Here is a 21507-nt window from a genome sequence, read left to right as displayed (position 1 = left end):
ACTGTTTTGGAAGATATAAATGGCAGTATAAAAGTAATTTTTCTCCAATGGAAATGTGTATTTCAGTGTTTTTAAATAAGACCAGCAGGAGTCGCTAAGGTTGAGGATTTTACATCCAAATTAAATGGGATTTTTTTTCTATTTATATTTGCTTAAATAGCCTAAAACCCAGCATTCACATGTGTGGGTGTGACATTTTGGGTGGTTTACACCTTAAAGGTGAGCTTATTGCTTTATGGAGATGCAGACTGAGTGTCACCGTCTGTAGACATAATTCAAAAGATGGTGTGTAGTTTAGACTTTATCAGCTCCCAATGAGCCCAAATGAGAAATAAAAAACGCATACCGAACAAGAGCTTGGGTCATGGGAAGCTAGATTAGATTACATAAAGGCAAAAAGCAACATCATCAATGAATATAAAAGTAAAATATAAAAGTTTTATTTTTTCCAATACAAAGATTTGAGTTAACTGCGACTTGTAGCTTGACGGTTGTTATTTTGCCTCCACGAGTTACTGATCCATCGATGTGGGGTCCACAGTTTGACCAGACAGGGAAAGCCAGGAGTGACAATACCGGGGGAACAGATTATTACGTAACATCTAAACTAGAGTAATCTGTTCTTAGAGCTTCAGGGATCACCCCCGCCACATCGAAGCTCAGAGTGTATTCTGGTATGTGTTGCACCGCTCAAAAAAAGAAACAAAATACTTTAATTCAAAGTTTATTTTTTGAAAATAAAATGTGGTCATGTAATCTTTCTATGTAAACTCCAGCATCTATGAACCAAATATTGGAAAGGAAGGCAAAAGAAGAGGAGGATATGAGTCTCCAGATATCTGAGAAAAACACACAAGGCACATTTCTTCCCAGACAGCCTCACTGAAGAAGTGTCGTAAAGTTGTACACAAACACCACCTTTACAGAAGACTCAAGTTAAATACATCCCCACCAGGACATATCGCACTTAGATTTTTCCCAGATTTCTAGATGACACACCTCTCTTCTCATAGGTGACTGAATACATTTTTAGTGTGGCTGCATTAAGATGTAAAACAAAGTTACTTCTTTTTTTGATTGTTGGAGTATTTGTGATAATGACAGCAGGAGATAAAAAGGACTTTTTGTTTAAGTGATGCAATAAGGTGCTCTTTGGTCAAGAGGAACGTGACATTTTTGGTACACAACAGGATTCTGATTCAAAGAAAAAAAAAAGAAATCCTATTTAAGTTTTTTTTAAACTGAAAGCTGGTTGACCCAAAGTCAGTGCACTTAAAGCTGTCGGTGGAGTGTAAACAGCATGATTTGGACGCCCCGTAGAGATGCTAACGGCGTGGTAGTGCAGCAGGGTTTTTTCTTTGCTGACAGTTGCACAGTACTGCAGTTCAGGTCCTGCTGTCTCTTTAAACTCTCTACACGGGCTCCATCTGCAGCGGTCTGGGTCCAGACTCTGGGGACCTCCAGGTAAACAATCTCTCCAAATGCCAGATGAAAGTGGGAAAAAAAAATGCAGCACATCTTGCACTGTTGTGTACACGGACGGTTCTGCAGCTACTTCTGGATTCCCAGGCCGGAGCGCATGTACTCATACACCACGTAGCTGATGCTGACGGCTGGGATGACTTTCATGAAATTGGGCAGGATGCCACGGTAAAGTCCAAAGAAGCCCTCCTTCTCCAGGATCTTCTTCACCATGTTGCCCATCGGCAACTGCTCCGCACCCTCAAGAGAAGCTGAAAAGAGAGCGTTCCCATCAGAAAATAATAGGTGCAACAGAAATAACCCATATTCTTATTTTATGTGTGTTTTACACACAATCATGATAAATGAATAACTTAAAACACATCCACAATACTATACTACTAGAAATATAAACGTCCGTACTGCATAGATAAACTTAAAATGACTTTGAATGACATATGCCCCAAAATAGAAATTGGTAGCGTATTGATCCATTTAGCTCAAATTTTGAGTCTTGACTCCAGATTTTTTCACACATGAGGTGCATACACTGAAACAAGTGTAACATGCAGTTGTTCATTCAAACTAATAATTGCCATCTAAAACAGGATAAAATTATTGATTTGATTGTAAAACTCATTCTTTTTGCATTTAGAGACATCAAGTTTGATTTGGACCCAAAACAAAGTTTTTGATTTCTCTCAAATTATTTTTTTTCTTCATGACCTACAGGTAATATTTTTAGATTGAGTCAAATGAATTGCGCATGCGCATTGCACACTACAGAGTCAGAGCACATGGTCCGGTAGCTTCCTCTCGGCATGCTGGCCAGACGCACCTTTTGACATCGTGATATCGTTTACGTCCTAGGTCCCTCTCTACCCACCCCCCTCTCCAGCCTCTCTCCTCTTCGCTCCACCGTTTCCTCCCCTTGCCACCTTGCAGTGCCTTTAGGGATGCTATACAGTGCATCATTTTAGTCAGCATTCAGGTTTAGCCATATTCCAGGATTACACACAAATCTGCCCACTCTTAGATTAAAGAAAAATGAAGGCTGATTGCCTAATGTGTTGCATATGGTTCATATGTTTAAGATTAATAAATACATTTAATGTCATCTGTTGGCCAAGTGTCTTTTTATAGAGTTTATAAGGTGGGAAACAAATTATTTTTTGGGTCAAATAAAATGTGAAAAATATAGTTTGGATACATGTAAATTAATAAACTGGTGTCAAGGCAAACAATTCAATTCTAACCCTAACCCTTAAATCAGTTAAAAGTGAATTAAGTGAATTAATTTGGTTCAATTTAAATTTATTAGTTTGGTTCAATAACTAAAAGTAAAAAAAATAATTTGGATCAAGGCAAAAAATTAAGGTTGAGTCAAGTGCAGTATTATTGTTTACATCAACATAAAATAATCAGGTCATATGAAGATACTCAATTTAAATTCTGTGAAGTCAAATATTTTAGATGTGATATCTGGACATCATTTTTTTTTAGTTTGAGCAAGGTTATACTTTTTTCAGTGTACAGCAAGTCCACACCATGGGAGGTCAGTGTGAGGAATATACGGCCAATCCTTCCAACATCTCCAATAAAAGGACACCCCAAAGTCACAATGCCACATATGTCACAGGTGATGAGAGAGCGTGCTATGGGCATGTTATATTTAATTATATTTAATGCCTCTCTCAGTTCTGTTAGAGCTAAGTGATTCCACTTCCATGTCCTATGCCATAGTGTCATATGTTTCACAATATGCAAAGACGAAGCAAAAGATAGTCTTGGAAGTTACTGTGGATCAGAAATTCTTTAATACCAAATGAGGGAGGTATTTGAATAAAAACAGTAAAATAAAATTTTAATGAAAAGACTTAAGAATGACAACATTTAGCAATTTTTTCCCCACAAAAATGTAAATGAAAAAAACAAATAAGTTCTTTCTTTTTAAAAGAAGTGGTTTTGTTGGTCTCACCTTGTGCCTGCATGCGGGTGCGGATCAGAGCCAGCGGGTAGCTGGCCAGCTGGCCACAAGTGCTGGAGATGGTCCCGCAGCCCAGCAGCACCAGGATTCCTGGGTTTGCTGTGTCCTTGGCATATTTGGACAACCAGAGGTTCTTCAAGCTCTGGTCAGACAGGTGTATGTAGGAGGAGCGTTATTGTTGGACCCTTATATTTGACTAAATTTCTTTACAAGTCAGACTTACAGCTGAAGATAGAACCGGTTTTATCTCACACTATTTAAATGTATCCAAATGAGTGCATTTCATCACCGCTTACCTCATAGACGGCCAGGTCGATCCCGGCGTAGGGTATGATGCCCAGAATATTGGGAATGTAGCCCTTGTAAAACGCCTTCACGCCCTCCTTCTTCAGGATTTTCTTGGCACAGTCGAACATTCCTGAGTACTGTCCAGTTTTCCTCAGTGTCAGACGGGTTTTCATCACCTGCACAGACAAGGATGATCAGTAACGCCGTCCTACACTTCGTAGTCCTTCTTGCAACAGTTTGTGTCCGCGGTTGAGGCTTGCAAATGAGGGCCTCTATGAGCTCAATAGTTAGATCCATTCACTAAATTAAGATCTAGTTTTTTGCCACTTTTTTTCTTTGACATGTGAACATGTTTCTGCTTTGTTCTGAATAAACATCTTTATGCTCAACTATACCAGGGGGTCTGCAACCCAAAATGTTGAAAGAGTCATATTGGACCAAAAACACAAAAAAAAAATATGTCTGGAGCCGCAAAAAATTAAAAGTCTTGGATCAGCCTTAGAATGAAGGCAACACATGCTGCATGTATCTATGTTAGTTAAAACTGGGGGAAGATATTTTTTTTTCATTATGCACTTTGAGAAAAAAGTCGAAACTCAGAGAAAAAAGTCGAAATGTCAAGATTAATGTTGAAGTAAAATCTTGAGAAAAAAGTCAAAATTTCGTGAAGAAAAGTCAAAATGTTGAGAAAAAAGTTTGAAATATTGAGAAAAAAGTCGAAATGACGAGTTTAAAAAAAGAAAGGAAAAGGAAGAAAAAAAGAGGAAAAAAAGAGAATAAAAGGAAAAAAGAAAAAAGAAAAAAAGAAGAAAAAAAGAAAAAGAAGAAAAAAAAGAAAACAAAAAAGAAGAAAAAAAAAAGTCAAACATTTTTGAAAAAGCTCCAGGGAGCAACTAGGGCAGCGCTAAAGAGCCGCATGCGGCTCTAGAGCCGCAAGCTGCTTCCTCTGAAGGCCACCGGGCCTCATCTTCAGAAACAGTGGATCAGCAGCTGGTGCACATCTGCATCAAAATGATACAGCCGCGTTGCTTCAGGCGCTGTCGGGTTGAGTACTGCTTTCAGCCACAGATCTCATTCATTCACCAGTTTGCAACACATCATGAGAACAAAATGTGACTTTTCTAACAGACCTTTAAACCCTATGAAAGTAATGCTAGCCTGACTCATGTTTACCAAACCGGATACTCCAGAGCACAAACCCAGAGAGCACTTTCTTGATTTCGCTGTTATTCCAGTTATTCCAGCAGCTTTGTTTACGACTCAACCAGCTTTAAAGGATTACGGAGCGTTATTCTAGGAAAGGCTACAAGATGCTAGTTTTGGACTCTTTCAGACGGACCACCGTGGCAGTGCATTAGCAGCGTGGTCTTTCTGCCCAAGAGCATCATGTGATGCCTCACCGGCACACCGGAGGGAGGTTTTTTTGGCCATACGTCAAGAACAGACCACAAGCAGACCCACAATAACTGGTTTGTGCTTTTGTCCCATAACATAAAATGATAAAAACATAAAAATAAAATGGAAAGATTGAATTTTTTTTTTTTTGTAAAAATAATTTGTTGTGTTTGTGACGACCCTCTTTACCTTCCTGCCTTGTGGCTGGTCTTCCCCCTTGCAGGTAGCAGTGGGAGGAGCTGAGGGTCATCAGAGAAGTGGCAGCACCTGTGCTCAATGAGCCTTTAAAGAGCTCTGGCTGCTCACTTCTCCCCTCTCTCTCATCCCTGAGGCAGCATTTTGTTTGTGGTTTGGTTTTGCTTTAGATTTACACCTTACACACATACACCCACATTGTTTCCCGCATGCACTCACTTACACCACTGATCTACAGACTACACACGCCATATTTAATTAAGGTTATTCTTTTAGCTTTATTATTTGGTATTATTTAATAAAAACCCTTTTTGATTGACTTTCCTTGTGTTGCGTCTCCCTCTTTGTCATGCCGTGCAGCCCGGTTCGTGACAAGTGGGGGCTCGTCCAAGGTTTGAGTTGTTTCAGGCTGTTTGGTGCCCTAAATGATTTGGGGATTTGAGTGCATGGCATCAGCTATGGTGATGTCCAGTGTACCCTGTGTTTGGGAGATGCAGTTTTGAATAGGAAAGTTAATTTTGTTCTTTAGTTTGAACTGGAGATTGCCGGTAGTCCTGTTATCGGTTTTTGTTTGGTTATAGGTTTACCTTGGTTTTTTCTTATTTAGTGGGGAAAGTGCGTGGTCCGACGGCCCATTGCGTGGCTGGCCCTGTGCTGACCCTTCTTTTGTTCTTTTTGGCTGGGATCTCCAACTCCTTTTTGTTTCATTACTTTTGGGTTAACATTTTCCCTTTTGTTTTTGAAAAATGGCCGGGATAGAGGAATTTATTGCTGCCCCAAGTGAGGGTTTTCTGGATCGTTGCACTAAGGGGCAGCTGTTGAAAATTGCAGACGAGTATGAAATTGGTTTGGGTGATCTTAGGGATAAACGTAAAGACAGTGTGAAGGCTACGCTTAAGCTGCGGTTAGTGGCGAAAGGGGTGATGGAGGCAAAGACGGAGGGACTTGGTCAGGCATTAGCAGCGGAGCCACTTTTAGTTCCAGCAGGAAATTTGACTTTCGAGCAGCAAAAAGAGCTGTTGCTATTGCAGTTATCACATGGGACGGAAAGACATAGGCTGGAGGTAGAGAAGCAAATTGAAATTGAACGGTTGCGGCGTGGGACAGAGCAGGCAAACATAGCACTACAGACTGCTAGGTTGGCTTTAGTCAGAGAAGGTAAGCTTGCTGGGGATGTGTTACACGGAGAGGGTGGTTTATCTTCACGCTCTGGGGCTCCTGATGTTGTGAGGAATTTGCGGCTTGTGCCAAACTTCAATGAGAAGGATCCAGATGTTTTTTTCTCTCTGTTTGAGCGGATTGCACAGGCAGGGGGTTGGTCAGACTCTGAGCAAATTTTGCTGTTGCAGTGTGTGTTGTCTGGGAAGGCACAGGAGGCTTATGCGTCCTTAAGTAATGACAATCTGACTTATAAATCAGTCAAAGATGCTGTGTTAAAAGCCTATGAGTTAGTCCCAGAAGCCTATCGCCAGCGTTTTCGGACGTGGGAGAAAAAGGTTCACCAGTCGCATATGGAGTTTGCGAGGGAACTGACTACCCATTTCAATCGTTGGTGTATGTCCTCTGATGTTAATAACTTTGAGAGTTTGCGCGAGTTGATCGTCTTGGAGCAATTTAAGAACTCTCTGCCCAGTCGTGTTGCCACACATCTTACGGAGCGTAAGGTTAAGACTGCGGCGGAGGCTGCGGAACTGGCAGATGAGTATGTCCTCATTCATAAAAGCCGGTTTAGTGACCCGGTGTGGGAGCCTGTGGGGCATAAGAATGTTGGTGGTGGATCGCCGGTTCGCTCTGGGGGTTCTTCGGGTAAGGGGACCCAGGGAACACCTGGAAGAGGTGAGAATTTGTGTCACTACTGCCGGGAGCCAGGCCACTGGAAGTCAGACTGCCCACAGCTTAGGGGTAAGAGGCAGCACCCAGGAAGCGGTCATGTAAAGCCGGCTGCCCTGGCGGCAAGTGTTCCTGGTTCTGTGGATGTTGGACGGTGTCAAGATGGGCAGGCTGAATTCGGGGTGGTTGAGGACCCTTGCGTGTCTTATGGGCCTTTCGTTTCTGATGGGTTTGTAACACAGACTGGGAGTGACACTAAGGTTCCCGTTAAGATCTTGAGAGATACCGGTGCTGTTAAATCTTATGTTGTGGAAACTGTTTTGCCATTTTCAGAGAAGACTGACACTGGAGATAGGATCCTTATGCGAGGGATGGGGATGGGGTTGTTGCCTGTCCCAGTGCATAGGATGACTTTAGATTGTGGCTTGGTGCAGGGGGAAGTGCCTATTGGGGTGAGACCAGCGTTACCAGTTGAAGGAATTGATATAATTCTGGGTAACGATTTGGCTGGCAGTCAGGTTTGGGCACATGAGCCGCCGCCTCCTGTTGTCACTAATTCTCCCTTGAGTTCAGAACAGCCTGATGAAAGTTCTGTGCGTTTCCCTGAAGTGTTTTCTGCATGTGCGGTTACACGGGCAATGAGTCGGGCTGAGTCGGAGGAGGAGGAAAGGGAGGTGGAGACTGCTTTGCCATGTTTGCCTGATTTTCCTTTATCTGTGTCTCACGGTGACCTGAGGAGTGAGCAGAGGGCTGACCCATCACTAGAAAAGGCATTTCAATCCGTTTTGTCTGCCAGTGAGGTGGAAAGTGTTGCCAGTGGCTACTTAATTCAGGATGGTATTTTGCTCAGGAAGTGGTTGCCCCATGGTGAGGACTTTGTTGGCGACCCTATTTTTCAAGTCGTAGTTCCATCTAAGTTGCGTAGCCATGTGTTGGGTCTTGCTCATGATAAGTCAGGACATTTTGGGGTCCGGAAAACCTATGACATTGTTTTACGCCACTTCTTTTGGCCTCGGCTGAAGAAGGATGTTTCTCTGCACATTAGGAACTGTGGTACTTGTCAGCTGACTGGTAAGCCGAACCAGGTTATTAAACCAGCTCCGTTGCAGCCAATTCCAGCTGTTAGTCAACCGTTTGAGTACCTAATCATTGATTGTGTGGGACCATTGCCTCGTTCGAAGTCAGGTAGCCAGTACTTGCTGACTGTCATGTGTCAAAGCACCAGATATCCGGCAGCTTATCCATTGCGGACAATTACTGCAAGGTCTGTGGTTAAGGCTCTGACACAATTTATATCTGTGTTTGGCATCCCCAGAGTCATCCAGAGTGACCAGGGATCTAACTTTTCTTCACATCTGATGGCCCAAGTGTTGAAACTGTTAGGGATCAGACATAATCAGTCGACTGCTTATCATGCTCAGAGTCAAGGGGCTCTGGAGCGTTTCCACCAAACTCTCAAGTCTCTTTTGCGTGCATACTGTGTTGAACTGGTGGGGGACTGGGAAGAGGGGCTACCCTGGTTGCTTTTGGCTGCACGGGAGGTGGTGCAAGACAGTACAGGGTTTAGCCCAAACGATCTAATATTTGGCCACTCGGTGCGGGGTCCCCTGTCTGTGTTTAAGGATGGGTGGAAGGGGTCAGACCCACCCACCAACCTTATTGACTATGTAAATGGCTTTAAACACCGGCTGTATTCTGCAGGAGAGTTGGCAAAACAAATGTTAGCTACGTCGCAAACTAAGATGAAAAGGAAGTACGATCGTCGGGCTGAGGTTTGTGAGTTTAGCATTGGGGATCGTGTGTTGGCTCTTTGTCCACTGGTTAGTTCTCCCTTTCAGGCCAAGTTTTCAGGTCCATATACAGTGGTTAAACGGGTCTCAGACCAGAATTATTTGATTTCAACTCCGGGACGTAGGAAGCCTGAAAAATTGTTCCATGTGAATCTGCTGAAACCCTACTATGCTCACTCTGCTAGTCCATCCAGTGCTGTCCAGCAGGAGTCACTGGGGGGGAGTCCTGTTTTGATTGCTGACACAGTGGGTGAATTTTCTGATGAGAGTGGGGGTGAGGTGTTTGAGCCTGATGAGGGTTTATTGTCTGGTCGGCTGAGAAATTCAGAGACCCTCAAGAACTTGAAGAGCCTGTTTAGACATTTGTCAACAGCGCAGGCTTTGGCGTTTGAAGCAATGATTTTAATGTGGTAGCAGATGCATTGTCGCGGGCTCTAGTTTTAATATTGCCTGCATGTGGTTTATGTTTTTTTTTTTCTCTTCTTATAGGCAGGTGTTATTGTTTGGGGACGGAGGTCCTGGGACCCTCGTCTTATGGGGGGGGGTGTGACGACCCTCTTTACCTTCCTGCCTTGTGGCTGGTCTTCCCCCTTGCAGGTAGCAGTGGGAGGAGCTGAGGGTCATCAGAGAAGTGGCAGCACCTGTGCTCAATGAGCCTTTAAAGAGCTCTGGCTGCTCACTTCTCCCCTCTCTCTCATCCCTGAGGCAGCATTTTGTTTGTGGTTTGGTTTTGCTTTAGATTTACACCTTACACACATACACCCACATTGTTTCCCGCATGCACTCACTTACACCACTGATCTACAGACTACACACGCCATATTTAATTAAGGTTATTCTTTTAGCTTTATTATTTGGTATTATTTAATAAAAACCCTTTTTGATTGACTTTCCTTGTGTTGCGTCTCCCTCTTTGTCATGCCGTGCAGCCCGGTTCGTGACATAAATAAGCATATTTTCTTGTTCTGCATTTAATTTCAATTTTTAGTATTTTATTTTGCTGAAGTTTTGTGACGTTTCCGGTTATTTTCACTATTTATTTATTTTTAAATTTTCTTCTATTGAAATACTTTTTTTTTGTTTTTACCTCATTTAGTATGCACTTATTTATCTTTAATCTATCTGTTTTTGGTTGTTATTTTTTTATTTTTCATTTTCGTTTTTTCATTTAGGAAAATTCTTTTTTTTCATTGTTTTCTGCTTATTATCTTTAGTTTTTTTGTCTTGTTTTTCTTTTTAGTTGTTGTTCTTCGTACTTGTTATCTACTTTGTTTTATTCTGTTTAACTAACATTTTATATTGTACTGTAAAAGTTTTATAGAAATGTATATTTGTACTGTTGGACCCCGGGAAGAATAGTTGCTGCTGAGGCAGCAACTAATGGGGATCTGGAATAAATAAATAAATTCCACCATACAGATATTGTGTTATTTCCACCAACACACCCACCCACGTGTCTCTACACTGTTAAAGCTCCGTGTCCGCTCACCTCCATGGGATAGATGGCCGTTTGTGCCGTGGCCCCGGCCAGCGATCCTGCCATGAACCTCTCATGGGTCTTGACCTTCCCTGGCTCGCTGGCTAGCAGCTTCTTATACTGACGACACACAGAGACACAGATGCACCACAGCTCTCCACAACTCAGGATAATTCAATGCAGATAAAACAAGAACACATGATGTCTTCAGCATGTATACCTGTTCATAAGCCATGAATTTAATGGCCGTCTCAGGGGCGATCTTCAGGACGTTGATACCGTTTCCTCTCCACAGGGACGCCACTCCTCCTTCTTTTAACATTTGCTTAAAACCTCCCACAAGACTGATTTTGTTGCTTTTCGAAGAGTGCACCTGGATGTAACAGAAAGTTGCTGTTTAATCCTCACAAATACATCCATTTACAGCAGGACTATTCAGCAGGTAAAGGAAATGTTGGCCCACCTGCATGAAGACCTTCATTCTGTCCAGTGGGGCGGTTCCTGTGCGGGACACGGCGCCCGCCATGGCTCCCGCCGACAGCTGCTTCCACCACATACCGGTCGTCTTTTCTTCCTCCGTGAACTCATCTGGGATGGTGATGCTGTCACCAATGTCCAACACCTAGAAGCAACACAGTGCAGACATACGAGGAGATGTGACAAATGCTGTGTGGTGTTCAGTTTAATATAAAGAAATGCCTTGTTATCCATTTCAGAATTTTGATTCATGCCAACATATAGAAGAGCCAAAACCTTTTACACTTCATTTTCACTCTTCCACTTGAACTTTGTGTTCTTTAAAATGCACTTTGATAGTGCTGAGCTGCTTTTTTGATCAACTTTTACTTAACAAAGCTTTAACAAATATTAAAGCTTCATTACCGGTTCGCTGTGAACTTAAAGCTGAGTAGGACAGGACAGGCGTCATTCAAGAACCTTGCATAAGTGCAGATCCGTGCTGTGAAAGCAGTTACATCACAGCTCGACACTGATGAGCATCTAGTCTTATCACACAAACAAACACAAGACGACTGGAAATAAGGATTTAAGACTCTCACAGAGGATTTTTGTGCAAGTGCAAGTAATCTTTCTGGGAAAGCTAATATAATAGAAGTGGAATAATACACTTTTTGTCCATAAATAGCTGGTGTAAATTAACACTAAAACGTCAGGCTCTGAATAAAATTGCTTCTCTGTGATTATTGAACCGTTTGATTTGACCAGATATTAATAAAGACAATTTTAACCACTTTCTCTTTCTTTATCAGACTCTGAGTGTAGATTGTAATCAAACTACAAAACAAAGATGCACAAAAGCATAACTAGTGATAAGTAACAAATTAAATTCAAAGCAGTTACATTCATGACAGTAACCGATATACCTGGCAGCGATGGGGGACGCCATATCAAACTCATTTGGCTTTGGGCTCCAAGAATAATTATTATTGTCCTCCACCTTGCCATTCAAAACCCAGCTGATACTTGATGTTAAGATCAATGATATACAATTAATACAATAATAACAACAACAACAATATTAGATTGTCCAATTTTGAACTTTTACCTTTAAGTTGTACAAAGATAAATGTTTTTGAAAAACTAGTCAACACATCTGCTGATCAGGATACTTTCAGATTCCTTACATCTCCTAGTTTTATATAATTAATTTTACTCAAATGCATATCTGGATGATCTCAGGCATATCCATTTCTCTAATTTTGGAGCAGAGGTGTCAAGTAATGAAGTACAAATACTTTGTTACCTTACTTAAGTAGAACATTTTGGTTATCTATACTTCACTGGAGTAATTATTTTTCAGATGAATTTTTATTTTTACTCCTTACATTTTCACGCAATTATCTGTACTTTTTACTCCTTACATTTTAAAAACAGCCTCGTTACTCCATTTCATTTCGGCCTTTAAAAAATAACTATCCAGTTAAATTGCTCCATCCGGATAGAGTGAATTAGGTTGTGGTTGTTTCAGATGTTCTTGTCCAGTTTTGTTCTTACATCCGTTCCCTCAGATTCCTGCAACTAAACTTGGATGTACATTCCAATAAAGGTTAGGATAAATGATAACATGCCTCTGAAGTTTGACTTTTTGCACCATTACAATACTTATAGGCAACTAGTCATCATATCTTCTGCTCTCTGAAACACATGTTAATGCTCAATAGTACACATATATGGTTCTTTAATATATTTGCATTATACTAAGATGCATTCATTTTCAATGGCTTTTGTCCTTAATGGCTTTTTTCCCCCTTACATTACTTTTACTTTTATACTTTAAGTAGTTTTGAAACCAGTACTTTTATACTTTTACTGGAGTAAAAAACTTGAGTTGATACTTCAACTTCTACAGGAGTATTTTTAAACTCTAGTATCTATACTTCTACCTGAGTAAGGAATGTGAATACTGAAGACACCTCTGTTTTGGACCAAACGTTCACCAGTTCCCGTATAAGAACGTACCAGATCCACCTCAACCTCATAGATTGCCCCGTCATCTTCAAAGTCGAGGAAAAACCAGGCGGACTGTTGCTGTGCCTGCTGAAGCTGCAGCAGAGCCATGCTTATCCCCGACCTCCGATAAAGCTGGACTTCAGTTCAGTCCCTCCAAAAACCTCATGCACCAACGTGGATCCTTCACACAATTCTAATGCAGAACTGCAGCAGATGTTGAGGGTCTTCACATTCAAACACGACGTCCAGGAAGGCCAGAAACCCAGGGTTCAAAAGCTGCTGGTGACGGGAGGTTCTCACTGCCATAGATGTTTCCAACGACTGGTTCAGCCTCACCGCTCCTTCATCTCAGCTCCCTGGCTGTTCCAGTTCCAGGATCACTTCCTTTCACCTTTTCCTGTCCAAATCCCAACAATAAACTAATCTGCACGCAGGTCAGACTGAAATTAGCTAATCTCTGCCGAGTTTAGAAAGCGACAGTTAATTGAACCCCCGTAGGCAGAGCCAGTGGGCAGAGCTTACGTCAGAGATTAACCACCGACAGGAAATAGCTTCGTTTCCAGCATGCAACTGTACTGGCCACATAAAAAAAACAAGCTGCACAAAAGTCTTAAACTACATTCTGTCTCATTTTTATGTTATATATATATATGAGGATTTTTATTTTACAGTAAATCGAAAGGTGAGACAAACGCCTCAGTAATCTCTCCCTTCATGCCCACTCCACCTCTTCATGGCTCTGCTTTCTCACGGCTCTTCTAGAAATGAATGAATCTAATCCGTCAACGTACAGGAGCTGATCTGCAACCATTCACAACTTTCCCGTTGCCGTGGTTGCATATGTTGCTGAGTAAACTGCTCCGTTTTTTATTAAAATCTAAGTCTGTAGCTGGCGCTAGACAGGTGAGTGTATGGTGATTCAAGCGAGAGCGTCCTTGACACATCTAGGAAACTTATTTGAACCAAAATACAGTTTTAAAACCCAAAGCAATGGTCAGCATCTTCAAAAACAGTCATCTTCCTGCTCCTGTGAAACTCTATTTCAGATATACAGAGCTGATTTACTATTATCTGTACATGGAGATGGAACATGAGAAAAAGTTTGGAGCAAGTCCCTTACTGTGGTTTTCTTCCAGTAGCGGATAATGTCCTGCAGGTTGGTGGCCGGATTGAACAGGAAATGCTCCCTCCACTCACCCCAGTCCACAGTCATGGTGCCGTCCACATCGATGCTGTCACACACACACACACAGGGTCTTAATCAATTAGCACTTCAGCAACTTTGTACTCTTAGTAACTTGTTGGTGATAGAAATAAGTTATGATTTGCATAAAAAGAACTGTGTACATCTTGTTAATTCAACAACAGAAATTATAGAGGGTTTCATTTTTTTTCTAAACATTTCTTTGGTCATTTCTGTTTCTTTTTCGTGGCCAACTTTTTTTTATTGAGCGTGGAGGTTCAAACAATGATTGTGATCATCAACACTAAACATCCTCTATTTCATATTATTTCTTTACTCAATAATGATAAATATCACACCCACACAAGAAATGTTGGCTTTAAAACAGAGATGAGATCATACCAAGTCCCTACTGCGGACACCTTTGAGGATCACCGGTAACCTGTTTATACGAAGAACGTTTCTCTGAAGGACTATAAGTTGGTCAATATCAGCTCCAGAGAGAAGCTTGAATATATTCTTATTGGCGGCAGTCACACCTGTAAAATGGTCTTTCTCAGGCCGTAACCATCCATTTATGTTTGATTCATGTATTAACCACAAAGGAGAAGACTCTTCCAGGATATTTTGCAGGTATTCAGCTACTGTACCTTCCAAGATTAATGAGACACAGGACTACATTTTTTAGGAATCATGGAGATACCGTTTCTCCTACATGTTGATCTATTTTATCTGTAAGCTTTTATTTTATGTACACATTTAAATATGGAAGCAGTCTTTTGTCCCTCAGGATTTTAATTACCTTTTTATTAAATAAAAGACCCAGAGTAAAAAAGGGAACTGTGGGATGAAGTCCATGATTGTGAACTTTGGATGCAGAAATTACAATTACGATCCGCCCGAAAACACAAAAATGGCCAGGAGGAAGTTTCTAATTAATCACCAAATAAGTGAGAATAGCTCCAACAGCCACTGATATTTGTAAAAATAAGTTAAAAAAGACAAGACAACAAACAGTATGGATCATTTACACGGTTGAGCTGAAATTCACTCAGACAATCACGTGAGGTCAAAATAATTTATTTCCATTTCATATGATGGAAGTGACGTCCTATCGTAAATTTTTCTGGTTAACTTTGGATCAAAACTAGATGTGGTCCAGTGCTGATGACCTCCGAATTGCATAATCCGGAAATACACAAATTAGGCCATAAATTACAGTTACTGGCGATTAACATATCAGTCCAGGTTTGGAGTCATCACAAACTAGTTTCAGTAAGGTTTATTTCTAAACTCAACATCTAATTTTAAAACTAGCATCAAAGGTTTTATTATAATCTTCTCTATGATCAAGCTGCAGCCTGCTCCATGTTCATCTTATTTCAATGCCACAAATTGGTTTATTTTAGCAAACTTTAACCAAGACAATATGAGCTGAAGCGGTTCTGAGTTAAAATGGAGAATGTGACTGCAGCAAAAGGGCAAGTAGTGACTTGGGACGATAGCGCTCCATCATAAAGAAATTGCTTATTAAAGTCTCTGACAGGACTCAGAAATGTGGACATGGTCCCTACAGACAAACTAAGTTTGTATGTTTAGAAAAACAATGTTTGTACAGGCATCTCCCTTCAGTCCCTGCAGTGTTGAGTTTCACACGTCATGCAAACTACTGTCCACAGATGCAAAAGGAAAGGAGCTAATAGTTCCTGCTTCCATAGAACCGGACTGGGACTTATTTATTTATGACAAAATAGGCTGTTGTTAAAAGCAGTCGCAGTAGTAGTTTGTGTAACATTGGTAGTCAACAAGATAAGTGCAACTGGGCAGAAATTCCTCTGATAAAAGTTATTTTATTGCACCTTTTGTACAAAGTTAAAATGACTAAGTTAGACTGTCTGTAGGGACCTTGTTCACACTATTCCTTAAGTGATATGCCATTTTTTAGGCTTTTCAGACGCTTATAATTAGGCCTGTGTTGAAAAAAATCGATTTTCCGATTCTAAATCGATTCTCATATTAATTCCTAAAAATCGATTCTTATGTCTAAAGATCGATTTATTTATTTTTTTACATAATTTTTTCGCCAGGTGAACTTTAATCCCAGTAGTTGGACACACAGTTTGTCATGAAACTTCTGAAAAATGCCAGGTGCTTCATGGCAATATGTGTGCGTGGTCACAGAATAAATTAGATAAGCTAAAATGATTTGTTTACTGCATGAACTGTTGCAATTTCTTTCTTTTTTGCACTTTAAATGTAAATATTGAAAGCCCTGTTTGAGTTATTTATTTCTTAGTTATTTCACAATAATTATTGTGAAATTATTATTTCACTAGTTATTTTACAGTCATATAATTCAGGCAACAGCTCAAAAAACATTTTAAATAACACTAAGCCAAATCAATATCGAATCGGATCAAATCGAATCATGATAATCGATTCTGAATATTAAGAATGGGAATCAAATCGATTCTTGAAGTTTGAATCGATACCCAGCCCTACTTATAATAGGTAATTCATTCAACATGGCTCGATTGTCCCCTGTGCTAACATTAATTGCCTTTTTCCTGCAACACACTTTTCATTCTAACTCAAAATTGCTTCAGTTCACGTTGCTTTGGTCACTAATGAAAGTTTATGCTCCTTACCATCTAAAAATGGACCTAAAGTTGTTTTAACAGCAAAAGGCTCCTTCAGAGTATCAGTAATGTGATTTTTTTCAGTCACTGAAGCAACAACAACAACTGCATTAGAATCATCCAGCCTTTAACTAACAAGGATACTTGATTGCAAAGTATCCGAGTGTAACCATGACATGGACGTAGCAGCTAAAGCCTCTATGATCGACAGTTTGTGCACACTTGTACAAAAAAGCTCCTGTTCTTTAAAGTGGGTCTTGTGGGCTGAACCTGCGGCCAGCGCGGACCCCGCCCTCCCCGCTCTGGTTATCAGCCCCTCACACGGGTCCCCTCCTTTCACTACTGCTGCTTCAAGAGGCCTTGTTTCACTAAGGGCTGAAGCTCATAAAGTCACAAGAAACAGTAAAGACTTACATTAACATACAACTGGAATGGAGCACGTTAAACATTTTGACCACGAAGCAACAACAATAAAACCAGCTGAAATACCTCTGAAGGATTCTCTCTGCATCTTCCCTGCTTACGTCCAGTCCAAGATCAGCAAGAGACTGCTTTATTTCCATAAAGTCTATTCGGCCTGTTAAAACAAAAACAAAGAAGTCCAGAGGTAAATAAATAGTTCTGACTAACACGATAAGAAACATAATAAACACTTTGCAATTTACCATCATTGTTTTTGTCCAAGCTCTTGAAGGTCAGTCGTAACTTCTTCTCGTGTTCCTTCAGATATTTGGTGAATTCGTTGAAGTCAAGGCTGTCGTTTTTGTTTTCGTCTCCTGCTGTAATAATTTTCTAAAAAAAAAAAATGTAAAAGAAGTTAAAAAAGACAGCATTAGCAGTTCATTTCTCTCATCTTCTGTGTTCTGTGAGCTCAGGGGGGACTGTGTCCGTCTGTCCACCACCTTCTTAAACAGCTTTTGCTCTCTGTTTCCAGCTGGTGGCAGAGTAAGACAGACATGCAGCTTCTCCATTATTACCTCCCTTCCTGGGTTTGGCCTCATCACTGACCGTTCCCATACAGACAAGATACTTTTGCCTTTGAATTACAGTTTTCTCCTTTGCTTCATTACATATTTCCACCTTTTATCCATTTGTAAAATGCTACGTGAACTTAGATCATCTCAATTTGTGTGGGGATCATCAAAGAAACGGTCTAATTGTTCAATCATCTCACCAAGTTGCAGATTCATCTTTTAGCAGAAAGATCAAACAGAATCCAACTGATGCAGAATCAAAAACTGAATGGAACTGCTCAAGAAGTCAAGCACTGATCCAGACCCTCAGACATAAATAGCTATTATAGCAAAGACAGTAAGATTCCCTGCTTTGACTAACTAAGATTAACTCTAGTTCAGACATTAATTATTCATCTCTAAATACTTCAGGCTATCTCTACAATAAATGTGTGTCATTGTGCATATTTATTACCGTTTATCATATCATTACCCGACTATGGAAAGCTTCTGTTTTACAGCACCTGCTCACGTACAGCGGTAGCCTCTCCTTTTTCTCCTGACTCAGACCGTGTAAACGTTATCAGGCTCTCAAATGAGGATGAAGCAAATATAAAGGCTTCATCCTGAGGCCTCCAGCACATGAGAAAAGCTGACCTGAAGCTTGAACTTGAGACAGTTTCTGACATTCTTAAGCAATTCTTTCCCCCCCAACTTCAGCATGAGACTGATGCTAAGTTGGATTAGATTTATTAAATATTCATCAGACTGTATGATATGATTGTTTAAATATTTGGCCCATAGCCAGTGGCAGAAAAGTCACATGTGCTGGATTCTGGTCAGATGTGCTCGAGCAGTTTAGGAGTTGTGATTTGCTCCAGGGCTATGAATAGAGCCTCTTCCAAATGGACACTAGGCTTGTCACTTTTAGCTCTGGTGTATCTGAGAATCAAGATCCTCCGTGTTTGAAAGTATCAAATAATCCTTATAAAAAAGGGGAAAAGTCAGACTTGATGACAGTTTAGTGACATCTGTCCGGTTATCTCCTGCTCAAAGTTGTGTTGAATGTTTTGCTGGAATAACACCAACACCCAGTATTTCTCAATCCTGCCCATCGGGACCTTTGGCATGTATTAGAATAGATGCCTCCCTGCCTCTGATGCCTGGATGACAACCTTCCCCTTGAGCCCTGCGACTGAAAGTGATCTCCAAGTGAACAATGGGGAACTGCTGCCTGTCTAGTTGCTTAAAGACAACAGCACATTAGTAAAGGCTGATTTACTGTATGGTTCCGCGTTAAATCGACGCAGAGCCTACAGCGCAGGCTCTGCGTCGATTTAACGCAGAACCATAATTCAGGCATTATAGTCCATGGGCCAGACCAGATATCAGTACCACTCAAGGTGACAAACCTTACTTATGATTCTTGAAGAGATCCATGTCTGTAGATGATATTTTGGCATGATAACCCTTCCTGAGTGGCAGCTGTGTCATAGTTATCAGCTCATGAAGTTACCCACCCCCTTCAGAAAATTACATTTTAGATGCTTGTTTATAAAACTAAGCTGGTTCCTTATGTCATTGTGGTGTTCTTTATGTCCTGTATTTGCATGATAAAGACCAGTTTGTGACATTAGCCTATAGTGGCTGTTGTAGTTTCATAGGAGGCCAATGATGCTCTTCTAGTTTAAGGCTCACAATGACCTGAAACAATGATATAGTATGGGGTATATTATACATTTCCTGAATCCTTATGGTCCTGTGAGTATTCCAGTTTTTGTATTTTGTGTCTCTGTTGTTCCTAGATGACACAGGGCAAAAAGATAGTAAATCTTTTAGGCGAAAATTGTGTAAAAATGTGTGTTGTTTATAGTTTAAAGAGCTGCAGTGACCTCTATGTTGGTCAGAAAGATTCACATCTTAACTTGAATGAATGCTTAAAAGGTCCCGTTTAAAATGATACCAGAGACAATATTGTTAAACATTGACAGATATCCTGTACATGAGTCTAAACCAGGATATGCAGCAGCATCTAAAATGTAATTTTCTGAGGAGGATGTGTAACTTCATGAGCTGATAACTACAGTATGATACAGCTGCCACTCAGGAAGGGTTATCATCAGTACTCGAGTTGAGGGGAGTTGAGGGGAGTTGAGGGGAGTTGAGGGGGGATGAGGGGGGATGGCATCCCCCCTGAAATAAAAACGGTCAAAATCATCCCCCCCTTTCCATCCCTTATGTCATTTCATCAATGAATGTGGTTTTACTGCTATTTCAACATTTAGAGTCATCACCAGAAAAATAACACCAGCAAAATAACTTATTTGACAATTTTCACCTGTTTCAAGTAAATTTTCACTTGAAATAAGTAGAAAAATGTGCCAGTGGGACAAGATTTATCTTCTCATTACAAGCAATACAATCTTGTTCCACTGGCAGATTTTTCTACTTATTTTAAGTGAAAATCTACTTGAAACAGGGGAAAATTGTTGTTTTTTCCAGTGATGAGTCTTGTTTTAAGTGTAATGAGATTTTTTTTTACTAAAATGAGACATCTTAACTAGAAATAAGACAAATATTCTTGTTAAGATTGTGAGTTTTTGCAGTGATCCATTTTACTTATCCTGTGAAGGACAGAGTCATATTGATAAGTTCAGAAAACTGTTTTTATTGTTGTGTTTGGATGTATTTGATGTAAGCCCAGTGGATATTTAAAGCTTACAGAAGGCTGCATTTAACTGCTGCTATGTCATTCCTGCAGTATTTTGTAATATATTATATTATTTGTAATCAGCACAAATTATCTGTCCCCATATGATAAATTCCACCATCCCCCCTGACTTTTATTTACAACTCGAGTACTAGTTATCATATCAAAATATCATGATTGGATATGGATCTTTTCAAAAATCATAAGTAAGGTTTGTCACCTTGAGTGGTACTGACCAGTGAAATGTTTCCTCCTTCTCTGTGTGTGTTTTGTGAGTGTTTTTCTGATACCTGGGCCGCCCCCGGCCCGGCCCTGATGCCCATGGCAGCCAGGCCTGCCTTCAGCTCCGACACATCCACCTTCCCATCCCGGTTGGTGTCCAGCCGGGCGAACAGCTGCTCGTACGTCCTGCTCGACGCATCTTCCGCGCACCGACACTCCGACAAAAACAGCTTCCTCACCACCGAATACATACTGTAGTCGGACAGAAATAACACACCACAAAAAACCAGCAGACACGAGCAGAGACTTCTGGCACTTCTGGTTCCGCACTGACTGCAGAGAGGGAGGATTTCTGCGGGGCCGCCTGCAGGGAAGAGAATCACAATATCCTCATGAATGCAGGGAGGAAAATCCAAAGAGTAGACGAGGAAAGGTGTTGGGAAAGTTAAGTCAGTCGTGTGCGGATGAGGTAGGCTGGAGGGGAGAAGCCGAGGCGGTTCAGTCTGCTCGGGAAGAAATGAGACCTCCTTCTTTTCTGTGCGCAGAAATGCACACACACGCAGGGACACACCCTTCACTTCCCCAACAACATACTTCTGTCTTACTAGTTTTTCATGTCTCGCTTTACATGTGTTTTGCAGGTGAGCTGATAACTATTTCAACTCTCTTTCTTATTTAGGCGTTATTTGATGTTTGCACTTTTTTTCTCCAAACTTCACAGTTTTGCTGGTGTGTTTTACTAGACACATGCACATGTGTGCAATATGTTTCTGCCCTATAGTCGGCTCTCTAGTGCAAAGTCGATGTGATTCATCTGATTTAGATCAATGAGTCATACACGAAGGAATCCAACAGTGGTTTACAACCACTATGTTAAGTTGATATTTTAAGAAAACTATACATCTGTA

The 21507-nt window shown here is 40.8% G+C and overlaps 1 protein-coding gene across 1 annotated transcript; it reads right to left on the bottom strand.

The window, feature by feature from the left end:
• Positions 1–426: 426 nt before the first annotated feature.
• On the bottom strand, positions 427–21132 carry LOC133458587 (mitochondrial adenyl nucleotide antiporter SLC25A24-like). Its single transcript, XM_061738635.1, has 10 exons — positions 20668–21132; positions 17380–17506; positions 17204–17291; positions 14013–14124; positions 10887–11045; positions 10644–10796; positions 10436–10543; positions 3745–3912; positions 3440–3590; positions 427–1733 (listed from the first exon to the last, which is right to left on the bottom strand). The coding sequence occupies exons 1-10, from the start codon at positions 20848–20850 to the stop codon at positions 1552–1554; spliced, it is 1431 nt and encodes a 476-aa protein (XP_061594619.1). The 5' UTR covers positions 20851–21132; the 3' UTR covers positions 427–1551.
• Positions 21133–21507: the final 375 nt, after the last annotated feature.

Source organism: Cololabis saira, chromosome 13 (genome assembly GCF_033807715.1).
Source record: "Cololabis saira isolate AMF1-May2022 chromosome 13, fColSai1.1, whole genome shotgun sequence".
Classification (NCBI taxonomy): domain Eukaryota; kingdom Metazoa; phylum Chordata; class Actinopteri; order Beloniformes; family Belonidae; genus Cololabis; species Cololabis saira.
Note: the sequence above shows the minus strand (reverse complement) of the source record. Positions and strands in the feature narration are given on the sequence as shown.

Excerpts from the sequence above, each read along its gene's own strand:
- LOC133458587 (XM_061738635.1), bottom strand. The coding sequence starts at position 20,850 with ATGTATTCGGTGGTGAGGAAGCTGTTTTTGTCGGAGTGTCGGTGCGCG. Across the intron at positions 3,913-10,435 it reads CGGCCATCTATCCCATGGAG|GTGATGAAAACCCGTCTGAC; the intron begins GTGAGCGGACAC and ends TTGTCTGTGCAG. Across the intron at positions 3,591-3,744 it reads TCGACCTGGCCGTCTATGAG|AGCTTGAAGAACCTCTGGTT; the intron begins GTAAGCGGTGAT and ends CTGTCTGACCAG.